The 13,988-nt window shown below is 38.2% G+C and overlaps 1 protein-coding gene across 2 annotated transcripts in view; it reads right to left on the reverse strand.

The window, feature by feature from the left end:
• Window positions 1-8,365: 8,365 nt before the first annotated feature.
• The window catches only part of RTCA (RNA 3'-terminal phosphate cyclase), a 28,077-nt gene continuing 22,454 nt past the window's right edge, over window positions 8,366-13,988 (reverse strand). For both annotated transcript variants that reach the window (NM_001046055.1, XM_005204099.5), the window contains 3 exons: window positions 13,498-13,592; window positions 11,318-11,422; window positions 8,366-8,733 (listed from right to left, as the gene is read on the reverse strand). In NM_001046055.1, coding sequence (NP_001039520.1) covers window positions 8,632-8,733; window positions 11,318-11,422; window positions 13,498-13,592 — 302 coding nt within the window. In that variant the 3' untranslated portion in view covers window positions 8,366-8,631. The remainder of the gene's footprint in view (window positions 8,734-11,317; window positions 11,423-13,497; window positions 13,593-13,988) is intronic.

Below are 13,988 nucleotides of genomic sequence, written 5' to 3' on the forward strand. Positions count from 1 at the left end.
ACTCAGCTTTCTTCACAGTCCAACTCTCACATCCATACATGACCACTGGAAAAACCATAGCCTTGACCAGACAGATCTTTGTTGGCAAAGTAATCTCTCTGCTTCTTAATCTGCTATCTAGGTTGGTCATAACTTTTCTTCCCAGGAATAAGCGTCTTTTAATTTCACGGCTGCAGTCACCATCTGCAGTGATTTTGGAGCCCCCAAAAATAAAGTCTGTCACTGTTTCCCCATCTATTTCTCATGAAGTGATGGGACCAGATGCCATGATCTTCGTTTTCTTAATGTTGAGCTTTAAGCCAACTTTTTCACTCTCCACTTTCACTTTCATCAAGAGGCTTTTGAGTTCCTCTTCACTTTCTGCCATAAGGGTGGTATCATCTGCATATCTGAGGTGATTGATATTTCTCCCGGCAATCTTGATTCCAGCTTGTGCTTCCTCCAGCCCAGCGTTTCTCATGATGTACTCTGCATAGAAGTTAAATAAGCAGGGTGACAATATACAGCCCTGACGCACTCCTTTTCCTATTTAGAACCAGTCTGTTGTTCTATGTCCAGTTCTAACTGTTGCTTCCTGATCTACATATAGGTTTCTCAAGAGGCAGGTCAGGTGGTCTGGTATTCCCATCTCTTTCAGAATTTTCCACAGTTTATTGTGATCCACACAGTCAAAGGCTTTGGCATAGTCAATAAAGCAGAAATAGATGTTTTTCTGGAACTCTCTTGCTTTTTCCATGATCCAGCAGATGTTGGCAATTTGATCTCTTGGTGGATAAGAAAACATCTAGTTCATCATTGGAAGTTCAGGTCATAAGGTCTCTTAGACGTCCAGATCAGAAGCTCAGTCTCTACCAGGATCCAGTAGCAAACCAAGATCTGTTTCTGAAAAGAACAGTTATCTATTCCAAAACCCCAGTGCTCTGTGCTTTTGCTCGTATGACTGTTGTAGTCAGTCTCTAAAATTGTTCCCAATGATCCTCACCTCCTATTACTTATGCCCTTAATCCCAGCCCCTTGGGTATGAGCTAGAATGCATGCATGCATGCTCGGTCGCTTCAGTCATGTCCAACTCTTTGCAACCTCATGGACTGTAGCCCACCAGGCTTCTCTGTCCTTTGGATTCTCCAGGCAAGAATACTGGAGTGGGTTGCCATTCCCTTCTCCAGGGGATCTTCCCTACCCAGGGACTGAACCTGGGTCTCCTACATTTCCTGCATTGGCAGATGGATTCTTTACTCCTGAGCCACTGGGGAAGCCCATGAGCTAGACTAGTGGCTTGCTAATTAATATGCATAAGTGATTGGGATATCATGGTGACATCAGATTATAAAAAGACTGTGGCTTCATTTCTAGGCCAATGTCTATCTCTCTCTACTCACACTAGAGAAACCAAGCAAGCTGTCTTGCTGTGAGAAGCCCTATGGAAAGGCCCACAGTTTATCAGCCTAGAAGGAACGGAATGAAGCGTGTTAACAACTACGAGTGAAGCTGGAAGTGGATCCTTCAACTCTAGTCAAGTCTTAAAATGACTGTTGCTTTACCCAGTACTTTGGCTTGATTGTAACTTCAGGAAATGCTATGAGTCTGGCTTCCCAGGTGGCTCAGTGGTAAAGTGCAGGAGACTCAGGAGAGGCGAGTTCAATTCCTGGGTTGGGAAGATCCCCTGGAGGAGGAAATGGCAACCTACTCCAGTATTCTGCCTGGAAAATCCCATAGACAGGAGCCTGGCAGGCTACACTCCATGGGGGTCACAAAGTCAGACATGACTGGGCATGCATGCACAGAATCACCAACTAAGCTGGTCCTGTACTCCTGACCAACAGGAATTGTGAAAAATAAGTATTTGTTGTTTTAAGCTGCAATTTTTTGAAGCAACCTACTATGTCATAACCGGAGAAGGCAATGGCACCCCACTCCAGTACTCTTGCCTGGAAAATCCCATGGACGGAGGAGCCTGGTGGGCTGCCATCTATGGGGTGGCACAGTGTCGGACACGACTGAAGCGACTTAGCAGCAGCAACAGCAGCAGCTATGTCATAACAGACAGATATAATGATTATCTATGGGTTGTTCTAAACAATATTGCTTCTGAACAAGGAACTCATTTCTTAGCTAAAAAAGTGTGCCAATGAGCTCATGCCCACTGAGTTTACTGATTCTGTCAGGTTAAGACACCCTCAGAAGTAGCAGAACTGATAAAGGAGCCCAGTGAAAAATCAGTCAGAACACCTGAAAAAAAAAAAAAAGAACACCTGTTGGGGAACAATGCAATCAAAGACTGGGCTCTATTCTGTAGGATGTGGGCTATTCTTGGGATCTGAAACTAATATAGGGTACTGTTTTCTTCCATAGCGAGAATACATTAAATAAGGAGTAGATCTGGGAGAGCATCCTCCACTACAATAGTTCATTACAACCCCCCAAAATTTTGTTTTCTATCTTTGCAAGTTTGATTGTTCTTGGTTTTAGAGGCTTTAATTTAAGGCAGCATGCTCCTATCAGAGATCACGACAATAGTTCCAGTAAACTGGAAGATAAGACTTCCACTGGCTAAGTTGAAATTCTCATGCTACTGAAATAACAAAGAAGAGATCATTGTTTTTCCTGGGGCAATTGCTCCCAACCACTAAGGGTAAACCAAGTGTCTGCTATAGGACTCTGTCTGGAGCCCAAGGCATTCTTTGACTTCTCTCAAACGTGGCTGTACAAGTTAAGGCAAAACTATAGCAACATATTAAAGATAGACCACTAAGAACACATTTAGGGTACTGACACATGTTCCAATGTCTTTAAATTATATTGTGCAATGATATGAAAATACAGAAAAACATGTGGATTTACCTCCTGAAATAACGTTATATTAGAATACTCTTTATATAGTAGGAATAAAGCATTATTTTATTTGTCCATATTTAAAAAAAAAAAACAAAAAAACACAGACCACTAACATTCAGATCCTTTGGGAGTAAAGATTTGGATTGCCTCCACCATGAAAAGAACCCTGACTGACTGTGGTGGCAGTTGAGGGCAAAGGAAACATAGATTTTAGGGCAGATAATGAGCACACATGACTGCAGCAGCTATGCAAATCTCCCTTTCTTATGTATACAATGATATATATTTACTTATTTTTTCCTTCCCACTTATTTTTTCCTTCCCTATTGTCCCTCTTTATTTTCTGTAAGGGCTTTTATTGGTGATTAACTTTCCAATTTAATCTGCATGTTACAGAGTATTTACTTAGTTGGGATTGAGTAGAATAGCTTTTGAACTGTGGTGTTGGAGAAGACTCTTGAGAGTCCCTTAGACTGCAAGGAAATCCAACCGGTCCATACTAAAGGAAATCAGTCCTGAATATTCATTGAAAGGACTGATGCTGAAGCTGAAACTTCAATACTTTGGCCACCTGATGTGAAGAACCGACTCACTGGAAAAGACCCTGATGCTGGGAAAAGATTGAAGGCAGGAGAAGGTGGGGAAGAGGATGAGATGGTTGGATGGCATCACCAACATGATGGACGTGAGTTTGAGTAGGCTCCGGGAGTTGGTGATGGACAGGGAAGCCTGGCGTGCTGCAGTCCACGGGGTCAGAGAGTCAGACATGACTGAGGGACTGAACTGACTGATTGAACTGAGTAGCATAGATAGTAACATCATCCAGAAATAGTTACGGTGACTACTGGGACTTTAGGTGTCTTTCTTTTTAAAATTTAATTATTTTTAGCTATTCTGGGTCTTTGGTGCTATGCAAGCTTTCTCTAGTTGCGGCAAATGGGGACTTCTCGCTAGTTGAGGTGCACAGGCCTCTCATTGCGTGGCTTCTCCTGATGCGTAGCACAGGCTCTAGAGCACGAGAGCTTCAGTAGCTGCAGTTCCCGGGTTGTGTAGGGCACAGACTCAATAGTTGTGCAGCACAGGCTTAGTTGGGGTTCCCAGGTGGCACTCACTAGTGGTAAAGAACCCATCTGCCAATGCAGGGGACACAGGTTCGATCCCTGGCTTGAGAAGATCCTCTAGAGGAAGGCATGGCAACGGACAGAGGAGCCTGGTGGGTTACAGCCCACAGAGTCACAAAGAATCGGACATGACTGAAGCGACTTAGCTTGCAGGCATAGGCTTAGTAGCTCCATGGCATGTGGCATCTTCCCCAAACAGGGATCAAACCCAATGTCTCCTGCATTAGCAGGCAGATTCTTTGTCACTGAGCCATTAGGGAAGCCCTTTAGGTTTCTTTGAAGGAGAGGATGGAAATAGCTTTGTAAAAAAGACAGCAGCATCTTGTTAAGCAAAACCAAAGGACATCATTGTTGTAAAACACAAACACGAAAATAGATACTAAATGACCAAAAAAATAGATTCTGCTAGCTATTCACTCTCAGCTCCAAGCACTCCGTTCAAGACTCTGCTCATGATGTTTGGGTGTATGTACTAAAATTTCCCGATGTCTTGCCAACCAGTTTCTGGTTAGATTCCGCAAAACAGAAGCCTACAGTGGAGCTTGGAAAGAGGAAGAAGGACTCTTCCTGCTTTCAGTTCTTGTCAGGCTTGCTCCAGCAGCAGCAGCAGCTGCTGCTGCCACTGCCAACTATGACTCGAGCTTTTTTCAGCTGGCCCTGCCACATACCCTGCTGTGCTCCCTTGGCACTAAGAACATTCGATCCACTGTGCTTCCTCACCGGCTGTACCATGCCACCTGAACCATCTAAGCACCTGTCGGGTTACATCCCCTTCCTTTAAAAGTCTGAGTACCAACCATAATGCTTCTGAGGTCTGAAAATCAGCTGAAATGTACTCCTTCTTGAGAAATGATCATCAGTTCCAGAGAGCGTCTCCTTCAAAGCTGTGCTGCTAAGTTGCTTCAGTTGTGTCCAACTCTGTGCAACCATATGGACTAGAGCCCACCAGGCTCTTCCATTCATAGGATTCTCCAGGCAAGAGTACTGGAGTGGCTTACAAATTAGTATTAGGGAGTCTTCAAAGAAATAGAACCAATACAAGAAAGATAAACAGAAAGACATATACATACAGAGAAAGTGAAAGTGAAGTCGCTCAGTCATGTCCAACTCTTTGAGACCCCATGGACTGCAGCCTACCAGGCTCCTCCATCCATGGGATTTTCCAGGCAGGCAAGAGTACTGGAGTGGGGTGCCATTGCCTTCTCCTACACATATAGAGAGAGACTTAACAGATATTGGCTCATGTGATCATTGAGCCTGAGAGGCCCCATATCTGCAAACTGGGGACCCAGGAAGGCCAGAAGTGTTCAAAGACCAGAGAGCCAGTGGTATAGGTTTCGGTCTGTCCGAAGGCCTAAGCATCACGAGCATAAAGAGCAGGGAAACAGTGATGTCCCAGCTCCAGCAATCAGGGAAAGGGCAAACTCAACCTTCCCCTACCTTTCTGTTCCCTTCAGGCCCCCAATGGATGATATGAAGCACATCTACATTAGGGAAGGCAATCTGCCTTACTCAGTTCACCAATTCAAATGTTAATCGCTTCTGGAAACCCTCTCACAGACACACCAAAAATACTGTTTAAACAGATGTGGGATTCAAGATTTCTCATCCTAAGTTTCAACAGTTCTAGCAAAGAACTTAATCAATGTTATACATATTGTCGTTTTAAAATAAAACTATTCCATCACTCCAAATTTATCCATTAGACTCTAAAAATCATAGCTGTTTAATATCCACCATCTCCATTTTCAAAATACATTCCACCTCACCCACAATTTTATGCTTAAAAGTTCACAGTCACATTTCTCTAGAATAAAAATATGTATGTTAATTTGTACTTTAAAATTTTCAGTGTACACAATTCAAATTTTTAAAAATTTCTTCCGGCTTGATTAATTGTAATTAGCACCATTATACAATGGAGTATAAAAATATATGTTTTGATATACTACTAAATATAAAAGTAAAATTTATGGAAATATCTGTTAATGAGATTTATGTTCCTTTAAAACAAAATAAGATCATATATCTGTGGACAATGTCAATTATTGGGATGAGATGGAGCTCAATGGAAATCAATAACAAAAATATTATCAAGTGTGGGGCTTAAAAATATATATTAATACTCATGTATATCATTAATAATAGATTATTGATATTATTATATTATTAATATAGGTAGGTTATTAATAATTAATATTATTGTTAATAATATAGATTATAGAAGCTACAACACACTTCACATGGTAGGGATGAATAGACAGCAGAGACATAACTTATAATTCTTAATAAGCAGTAATCTCCCAAAGTTTAAAGGAAATAAAATTTAAATTTTCTAGTAGCCTTTTGGCAAAGATATTGAAAATATTTCTCCTGATAATCAGAAAAGTACATTTTATTTAAAGGTATCATGTTTATTTTTGGAAAGTAAACATTTCATCTCCTTACTTGAAATCACACAAATATATAAAATAAGGCATTGGTTTATCTCTTAGTTTGAGTAAACTTCTCAGAGACTGTTTCAAATTGTCCCTTTATTTAGTGCCTTTGAAATTTTCTTTTATTCCAAGGGAATGCACTATAGTAAAATTAAGTTGGATAAAAAGTTACCTTATTTTTTGTAAAGAGGAGAAACGGAGGCTGTGAAAGAGAAGCTAAAAAGGAGAAATTGCAAAGTACTACTTTGACCACAGGCAACTCTATTTTAGAAAAAAATACATAATTAGAGAAATTCAGAAATATATCCTCTAAAAACTAATGACATCTGCAAACTTGAAATTCATGGGAAGGCTTTATGAAACTCAAGTGGTAACAATACCCCTGTTGAAAGTCACTAGTCAAAGAATATTTTTAAAGACCATTGCACATATAGGGTACAATCAACATTAGTCCTTGTATTAGGTGGTTATTAAAAAAAATGAGAAGCATACTGAAATACAATTTTAGATATAGGAGTAGAAACAGAAATACAGTTTTTTGGGGGGAGAATAAATATCTGCTTCTTCTAATAAAAATTTCTTTGCAGTAGTCCCACGTTTATTGTATCCAAGTTTTGACTTAACAGTCAAAGCTAAGATTAATCATAAATTCATCATGTACAAAGCTGACCTTAAATCTCTTGCTCCAAAATTCCCAGTCTTTGCATTCCAACCTACCTCTGTAACACTGCTGCCCAGCTTGTCAGAAATATCATCACTAGTCTTAAGACCCCAAATTTATCACAATCCCTCCAACAACTGTACTATCAGCATAGTTTTACTCCAAAATAGGGAAACAGGGCTTCCCCGGTGGCTCAGTGGTAAAGAAATTGCCTGCCAAAGCAGGAGACACAGGTTTGATCCCTGATCCAGGAAGATCCCTTGCACCACAACTATGAGCCTGTGCCTTAGAGCCCAGGAGCTGCAGCTAGTGAGCCCACGTGCTGCGACTACTGAAGCCTGCGCGCACCCTGGAGTCTGTGCTCTGCAACGAGGGAAGCCACTGCAATGAGAAGACGAGCACCGCAACCAGAGGGCAGCCACCACTTGCTGCAACTACAGCAAAGACCACATAGCAACGGAGACCCAGCACAGCCAAAAATAAATAAATAATTAAAAAAAAACAAAAAGAGACATTTATGTCTTGTTATAAAAATGAACTTATAAAATTTACTTCCTTAAGTACAAAGAGGAAGCAATACTATCATCAGCATCTTTAAAACAAATTGAACCCAACTGTCTAAAGCCACAGAAATCACTGACAAGAATTACAATTATGTACATGGAGCAAATTTTTAAATTATGTTTTTTTATACAGACTAATTCTCCACTTTCTGAATGTTTTATAATATAAACCTCTGTATCTATATCTTGGACTGTTTTAATCATTTAGTGGGTAAATTTCAAGAAAGAACTAAGTCTGAATGAATTCATCACTATATTACAGTACAGCATATTTAACTATTACATAAAACTAGTTTCATTTGAGTCACAACCTCAATTGCCTACAGGGACCAGGAAGTAATCTAAATGTGGAACAGGTTAGGTGTAAGATAACAGGGAGTAATGAAAAGCATTCTGTAATAAAGACACTCAATTATTTTTAATACTATAAGCCAAACAAAAAAAATACCTGGAATTGATATGACCAAATTTACAAGGGATAGAATTTTGCAATTCTCATTGTTTAGCTTTCACAACATATTCAACAGATTCAAAGCCAATATTTACCTAGTACCCAGATACATATAATGAGAAGATACATATAATGAGACAATGCTTATGAAATGTTACTGTTGACACAGCAAGTACATGTGTATAAATTTGTCTCACTAAATTTTATGAGACCCCAGCAATGATTAGAATTATATACAAATTCAGATCAAACCTATATCCCTAACTTATTACATTATATCAAAAAGAAAAACACACTTTAGATGAAAAGAATATTTTATTGTAATACTTTAATACCGAAATCAACTATTATACATATCCACCAACTTATTCACTGTCTCTATCCCAGAAGATAGTCAAAATGAGATTAATTGGATGAAGCATTCTCAGCAAATCTAGAACATTCTATACTTCAATTAAAGTTAGGTCCTTTAATAAATTACATCTTATTCCATTGTTCTATAATATTTATGAAATGATTAGTGCAATAACATCATTGAAGTATCATTTAAAAGGCAAATACCCTATAGATTTGGATTTGTCATCCCGATTCCTTGGCATTCAATAATATAAGTGTCTTTAGAGGCATCTTCTTCATCTTCTGATTTCTTCACAGTAAATTTAGCCTGAAACCAGAAGAGCATTTAGTCTATAAGTAATATGAAGAGGGACACAGGGGAGAGCCCATAACACCTGCTTTAACAGGTAGGCAGTTAATACCAAACTCATTTTATTGAAGAAGCTAGAGATAGAAAGATTAAATGACTCATGAGAAATTCAATAGCCTACATATGAAATACTTTATTCCAGAGGCATGGTCCTTATTCAGAGGTATACGAGTCTGTGGAGTTTTGCCAGAATATATGTAACCTGGATCCCATTTCTTACCCACTGAATCAGAACTCCTCAGAAGTGCAGCTTTAAGTAAATATCAATTTTTAAATCTCAATACCTACTTTCTAAGTTTTTTCTAAAACATGGGACTGAAGCATCTAAACTTCTTTTATCTTGTCAAATATCAAATTACCCTTTAATTTCTCTCAAATTTTCTTGCCAATTTAATTCCCTAAATACAGTATTTAAAATATCTAGTTCAGAGGAGACAGGTGGAGAGAGTTGACAATTAACATCTTCCCTCATCATTATTGGGTTTGACACTGTACTTTTTACTTGTTAACTAATTCAAGTTTAGCTTTGAAACACCTGATCTCTATCACGATATTGTGGAAACATGATTTTTTTTTTAAAGCAAATATATTCATTCTAAGAAAATTGAATTAAAATCAAAATAACGGAGGAGGCTGACTGAATCTGTGACAGAGGGATTTGAAGTATGCATAAAACCTTAGGATTCTCTGAAATACAATTTGAAAACTACTTCTCCAAGGTCCTGTTGAACTGCAATATTTAAAAATGATTCCAGTTTTAGGATTAGATTGTATGGACACTGAAATTTATTGTTGTATGAATAAACAATGAACCTGAATTATGAGCTAGATAGACTAGTCATATGTATATACATTTTTTTTCGAATTACAAGCAGTATATAAATATGAAAAAAGGTAACAATTATGGAAATAATTTCTAGCCTACATATAAAGTTGGAAGGAGCCATAAGGGACACAGACTCTGACCTTCCTGGTGAATTACCTGCACTGAGACACAGAATGATGAAGCAGCTTGCCCCAGGTCACTGCGTTAAAACACAACAATGCTGAACGAGAAACCAGAGCAAAAAAATCCAGTTCATGGCACTTTCCACTGTGCATTCAGTTCAAATAACATATGTGTGTCTACTATGTGCAAAGTACTGTAGAAAAAATGAATATACCCTGTCTCTGCTATCAAGATCACAGTCTACACGGGGAGACAGACTAATAGTAGTTACAAAATAAAGCATAAGTAGAATTAATAAAAAATACAGTTAACTATCTTTTGAATCAAATATAATTTGCTTTTGCCTCCTATTGGGCCTTTTCCCACAATTTAATCAAAACCTACCTATCCTGTCTAATAACAAAAAAGGTACATATTAAGATTCATACAAATAAAATGTGAAGAGTAGGGTAACAGTGGTTTTGTGCTTGGTACACCTCTGTTATGCTTCATTTCTTATTACTATGTACATTATTTTTGTAACCTTTTAAAATGCTTAAGGTCAACACGTTCCTTCATAAAATTCTGAGTTATAAATTTTATATTACTTTATCAACTTATATTATAAAGACTGTAGCAAAATAGAAATATGCCACACATCACTGAAAAATGAATGAAACGATGCTGTATGTGTTAGCTGTTAAAAAAAAGGAATAGAGAAGAGAAATAATTTTAAGAGGAGGAAAATACCTAAATGTCAACAGTGGTCTTACTGGCAAAGGGCAGTGAGGGACAGGAGTTTTCCTCTATTTTCTAAACTTTCTATAAAGAAGTTAGTTTCAGATGAAATACACACGTCATTTGTTTTAAGAATCCTGTTAAACAAGGTATGAATACGAGATTATTCATGTTAAATTCTTTTTCACTAAAAATTATACATCTAGGGAATTCCCTGGCAGTCCAGTGGTTAGGACTTGGCGCTTTCCCTGCTAAAGCCCAGGCTAGATGCCTGGTCAGGGAACCAAGATTCTGCAAACCACACTGTATGGCCAAACTTGAAAATGCATTAACATATATATACAGCTACTCTTCTGAAGCTGAAAGGACTGGTGCAACGTTAGAATCTCAGCAAATATTCTATTCTACCAAAATAAAATCACAAGGAAATAAAATATATAAATTTTTTATATAATAATTTAAGCTTAGCCAACTACAAATCCCTTGTGATGTGATCTTATAGTTCCCATTAAAATGCCTTCACTTACTGTAAGGCAGTACCTACCACATATGAGCTTTGATGGATGCTCTCCCAGGTTCTGAGCTCAAAGCTCAGTCCTGCCCCTAAGAAAGTATTTGGTCTTCAGCAATTAATTTAATCCCTCTGCCTCACATGACTCATAAATAAAATGAGATTAACAATAAATAGCCACCCACAATGGTCATGCAGAGTAAGATGATTCAGCTTTACTGCTGAGTGAGTTCAGTATCTGCCACACAGAAAGTATTCACTGAATGATAGCAATTACAATTACTACTGAAGTTTTCTGTTTATTAAAATTTGACTCCAAACTGGCCATAATAAAGATCAATCACTCTTTCTGATGGAATACTCACCTTTGCTAGTTGCTCAGCAAAATGTATAGCTGTTTGGGTGTGGAGTGTAACTGGTCCTGTTTTTATTCTGGAAATTCCACTGGCTAATGCCATAAAAATGATCAGCTATTAAAAAGAAAAACACAAAGAAGGAAACTCTCACACATTTACTTATACTTGGAGTTAAAAGTCTACTGCTTTCCATACGAAAATAATACTAGATATCAAAATAGCTAAAAAATTGTTTATTTTTTAATTGGAGGATAACTGCCTTACAATAGTGCTGGTTCCTGCCATGCATCAACATGAATCAGCCGTAGGTATACACACATCCTCTTTCTTGAACCTCCCTCCCACCTCCCACCCAATCCCATCCCTCTAGGTTGTCACACAGCACGAGGTTTGAGCTCCCTGAGTCACACAGCAAACTCCCCCGGCTATTCATTTTACACGTGGTAAAGTGTGTTTCAATGCTACTCTCCCAATTCGTCCCACTGTCTCCTTCCCAACTGTGTCTGTAAATCTGTTCTCTGTGTCTGCGTCTCCACTGCTGCCCTGAAAATAGGTTCATCAGTACCAGCCTTCTAGATTCCATATATATGCATTAATATACAATATTTGTTTTTCTCTTTCTGATTTACTTCACTCCGTAACAGGCTCCAGGTTCATCCTCCTCATTAGAACAGACTCAAATGCATTCCTTTTCCTGGCTGAGTAATATTTCAGTGCTGTGCGTGCGTGTGTTTGTGTGTGTGTGTACACACACCACACTTTCTTTATCCACTCATCTGTCGATGAACATCTAAGTTGCTTCCATGTCCTAGCTACTGTAAATAGTGCTGCCATGAACACTGGGGTATATGTGTCTTTTTTAATTATGGTTTTCTCAGGGTATATGCCCAGTAGTGGGATTGCTGGGTCATACACGGCTCTAAGTGATAAAGAACCTGCCTGATAATGCAAGAGACGTAAGAGACGTAGGTTCGATCCCTGCATCAAGGAGATCCCTTGGAGGAGGACACAGCAACCCATTCCAGTATCTTTGCCTGAAGAATCCCATAGACAGAGGAGCTGGAGGGGGCTACAGTCCATAGGGTCACACAGAGCTAGACATGAGTGAAGTGACTTACCACACATGCACATTACCACTTCACACTATAACTATTCCTAGCTTAAAAAAGAATTTCCATTTCTTTAGGTTTACAAAAATCCTAAGATGACAGAAAACCAGTGTCACCAAAAGTCTGAATAGCACAAAATGCTTAGTAAGTTTATAAACTTAATGTTTAAGAATACAGAGTTGAAAATTAATACATTTTATCAGACCACCTGTCCCTGCAAGCTAGTATATATAAACTGACAAGTTTCTTTACAAGTTCTAAAATCACAACATTTTAACAGGTAAACAAATACACTAATACAGAATTACTAGACTGTAGAAGAGTAAGAAGGAAGAGACTAGAAATAAGAAAACTGTCTTAAGAAAACTGGTCAAAAAACCTTGAAGAATACTTTTCTAAGCAGACATCTGATTGTGATTAAGGGGGAAAATTGGTAGAAAGGAAAATCTATCAAGACAGTGGACCATAAAAAGACTGCATTTGGAAATATTCATCAGCATTTCTCAACATGAGTAGATGTGTTAAGTTTGAGAGGTGTATGACATATCTAAGTGGAGACGCTGACAGGTGTAAGGGACACAATGGATATGGAGCTAAGGAGAAAGGCCTGGGCCAATGATACAAATTTAGAAGCTATCAGCATACAGACGGTACTCGAGCGTGAGACTGGAAAAGTTACCTGAGAGACTAAAACAGATAAAAAAAGAGGTGTGAGCTTAAGCACAAGGGCTCTCCAAAATTTAGAAGTTGAGAAGAGGCAAACAACAATAATAATAAACTAGCAAAGGGACTAGAATGTATGGCTAGCGATAGAGAAAGATAACAGTATTTCAGAAATCAAGAGAAGAAAGTATTTCAAGAATGAAGGAGTGCTCGGTGTGCCCAATGCTACAGCCAGGTTGAGTAAGATGAAAACTGAAATTTGTGGTATATAAATTCTAGAATAATACTTTAAAAATGTGCTGAATTAGAACATACCAATCACTGTCTGAAAGTCAATGACTAAAATTTATATTCAATCTAACTGCCCAATATTCAAATCTAACAGGCTTGGAGGTTTTTATCCTAAAGTGTCATTACCTGGTCTTGCAGATACTCATCCACAGCACCACCATGTCTAAGATTTGCTAACAGCATTTCAGCAGCTTCAATTCCAACCTTGTCTGCATTAACACCTGCAACAGGCACAATGTAAAAAAAAAATTAATTAATTACTAAGAGGCAAAAAGTTTCACATATCCCAGTTAGCACTGGCATAACATCTTTTAGGCCTCTGAACTCACCCATTGCAACTTTTAGGATAAGATCTTCATGTACTGAATCTTCTGAGAGCTAAGCATATGCAAATACTTTATTAAATGGACCAGTGAGGGGGGTTGGGGGAGGAGAACAGGCCTTGGCCCTGTTTAAGAAGTACTAATTATAAAATCAATTTATATGATACCCTATAATACTCTATAATACTATGCCTTGATTTTAAAATTTTAAATTCACAATTCATATATATTATAATTGGTCTGCAGGCAATTCTATTAGAACTAAAGGATTTTTTAAAAGTTCAGATAATTTTC

This window comes from Bos taurus, chromosome 3 (assembly GCF_002263795.3).
Source record: "Bos taurus isolate L1 Dominette 01449 registration number 42190680 breed Hereford chromosome 3, ARS-UCD2.0, whole genome shotgun sequence".
NCBI classification, from domain to species: Eukaryota; Metazoa; Chordata; class Mammalia; order Artiodactyla; family Bovidae; genus Bos; species Bos taurus.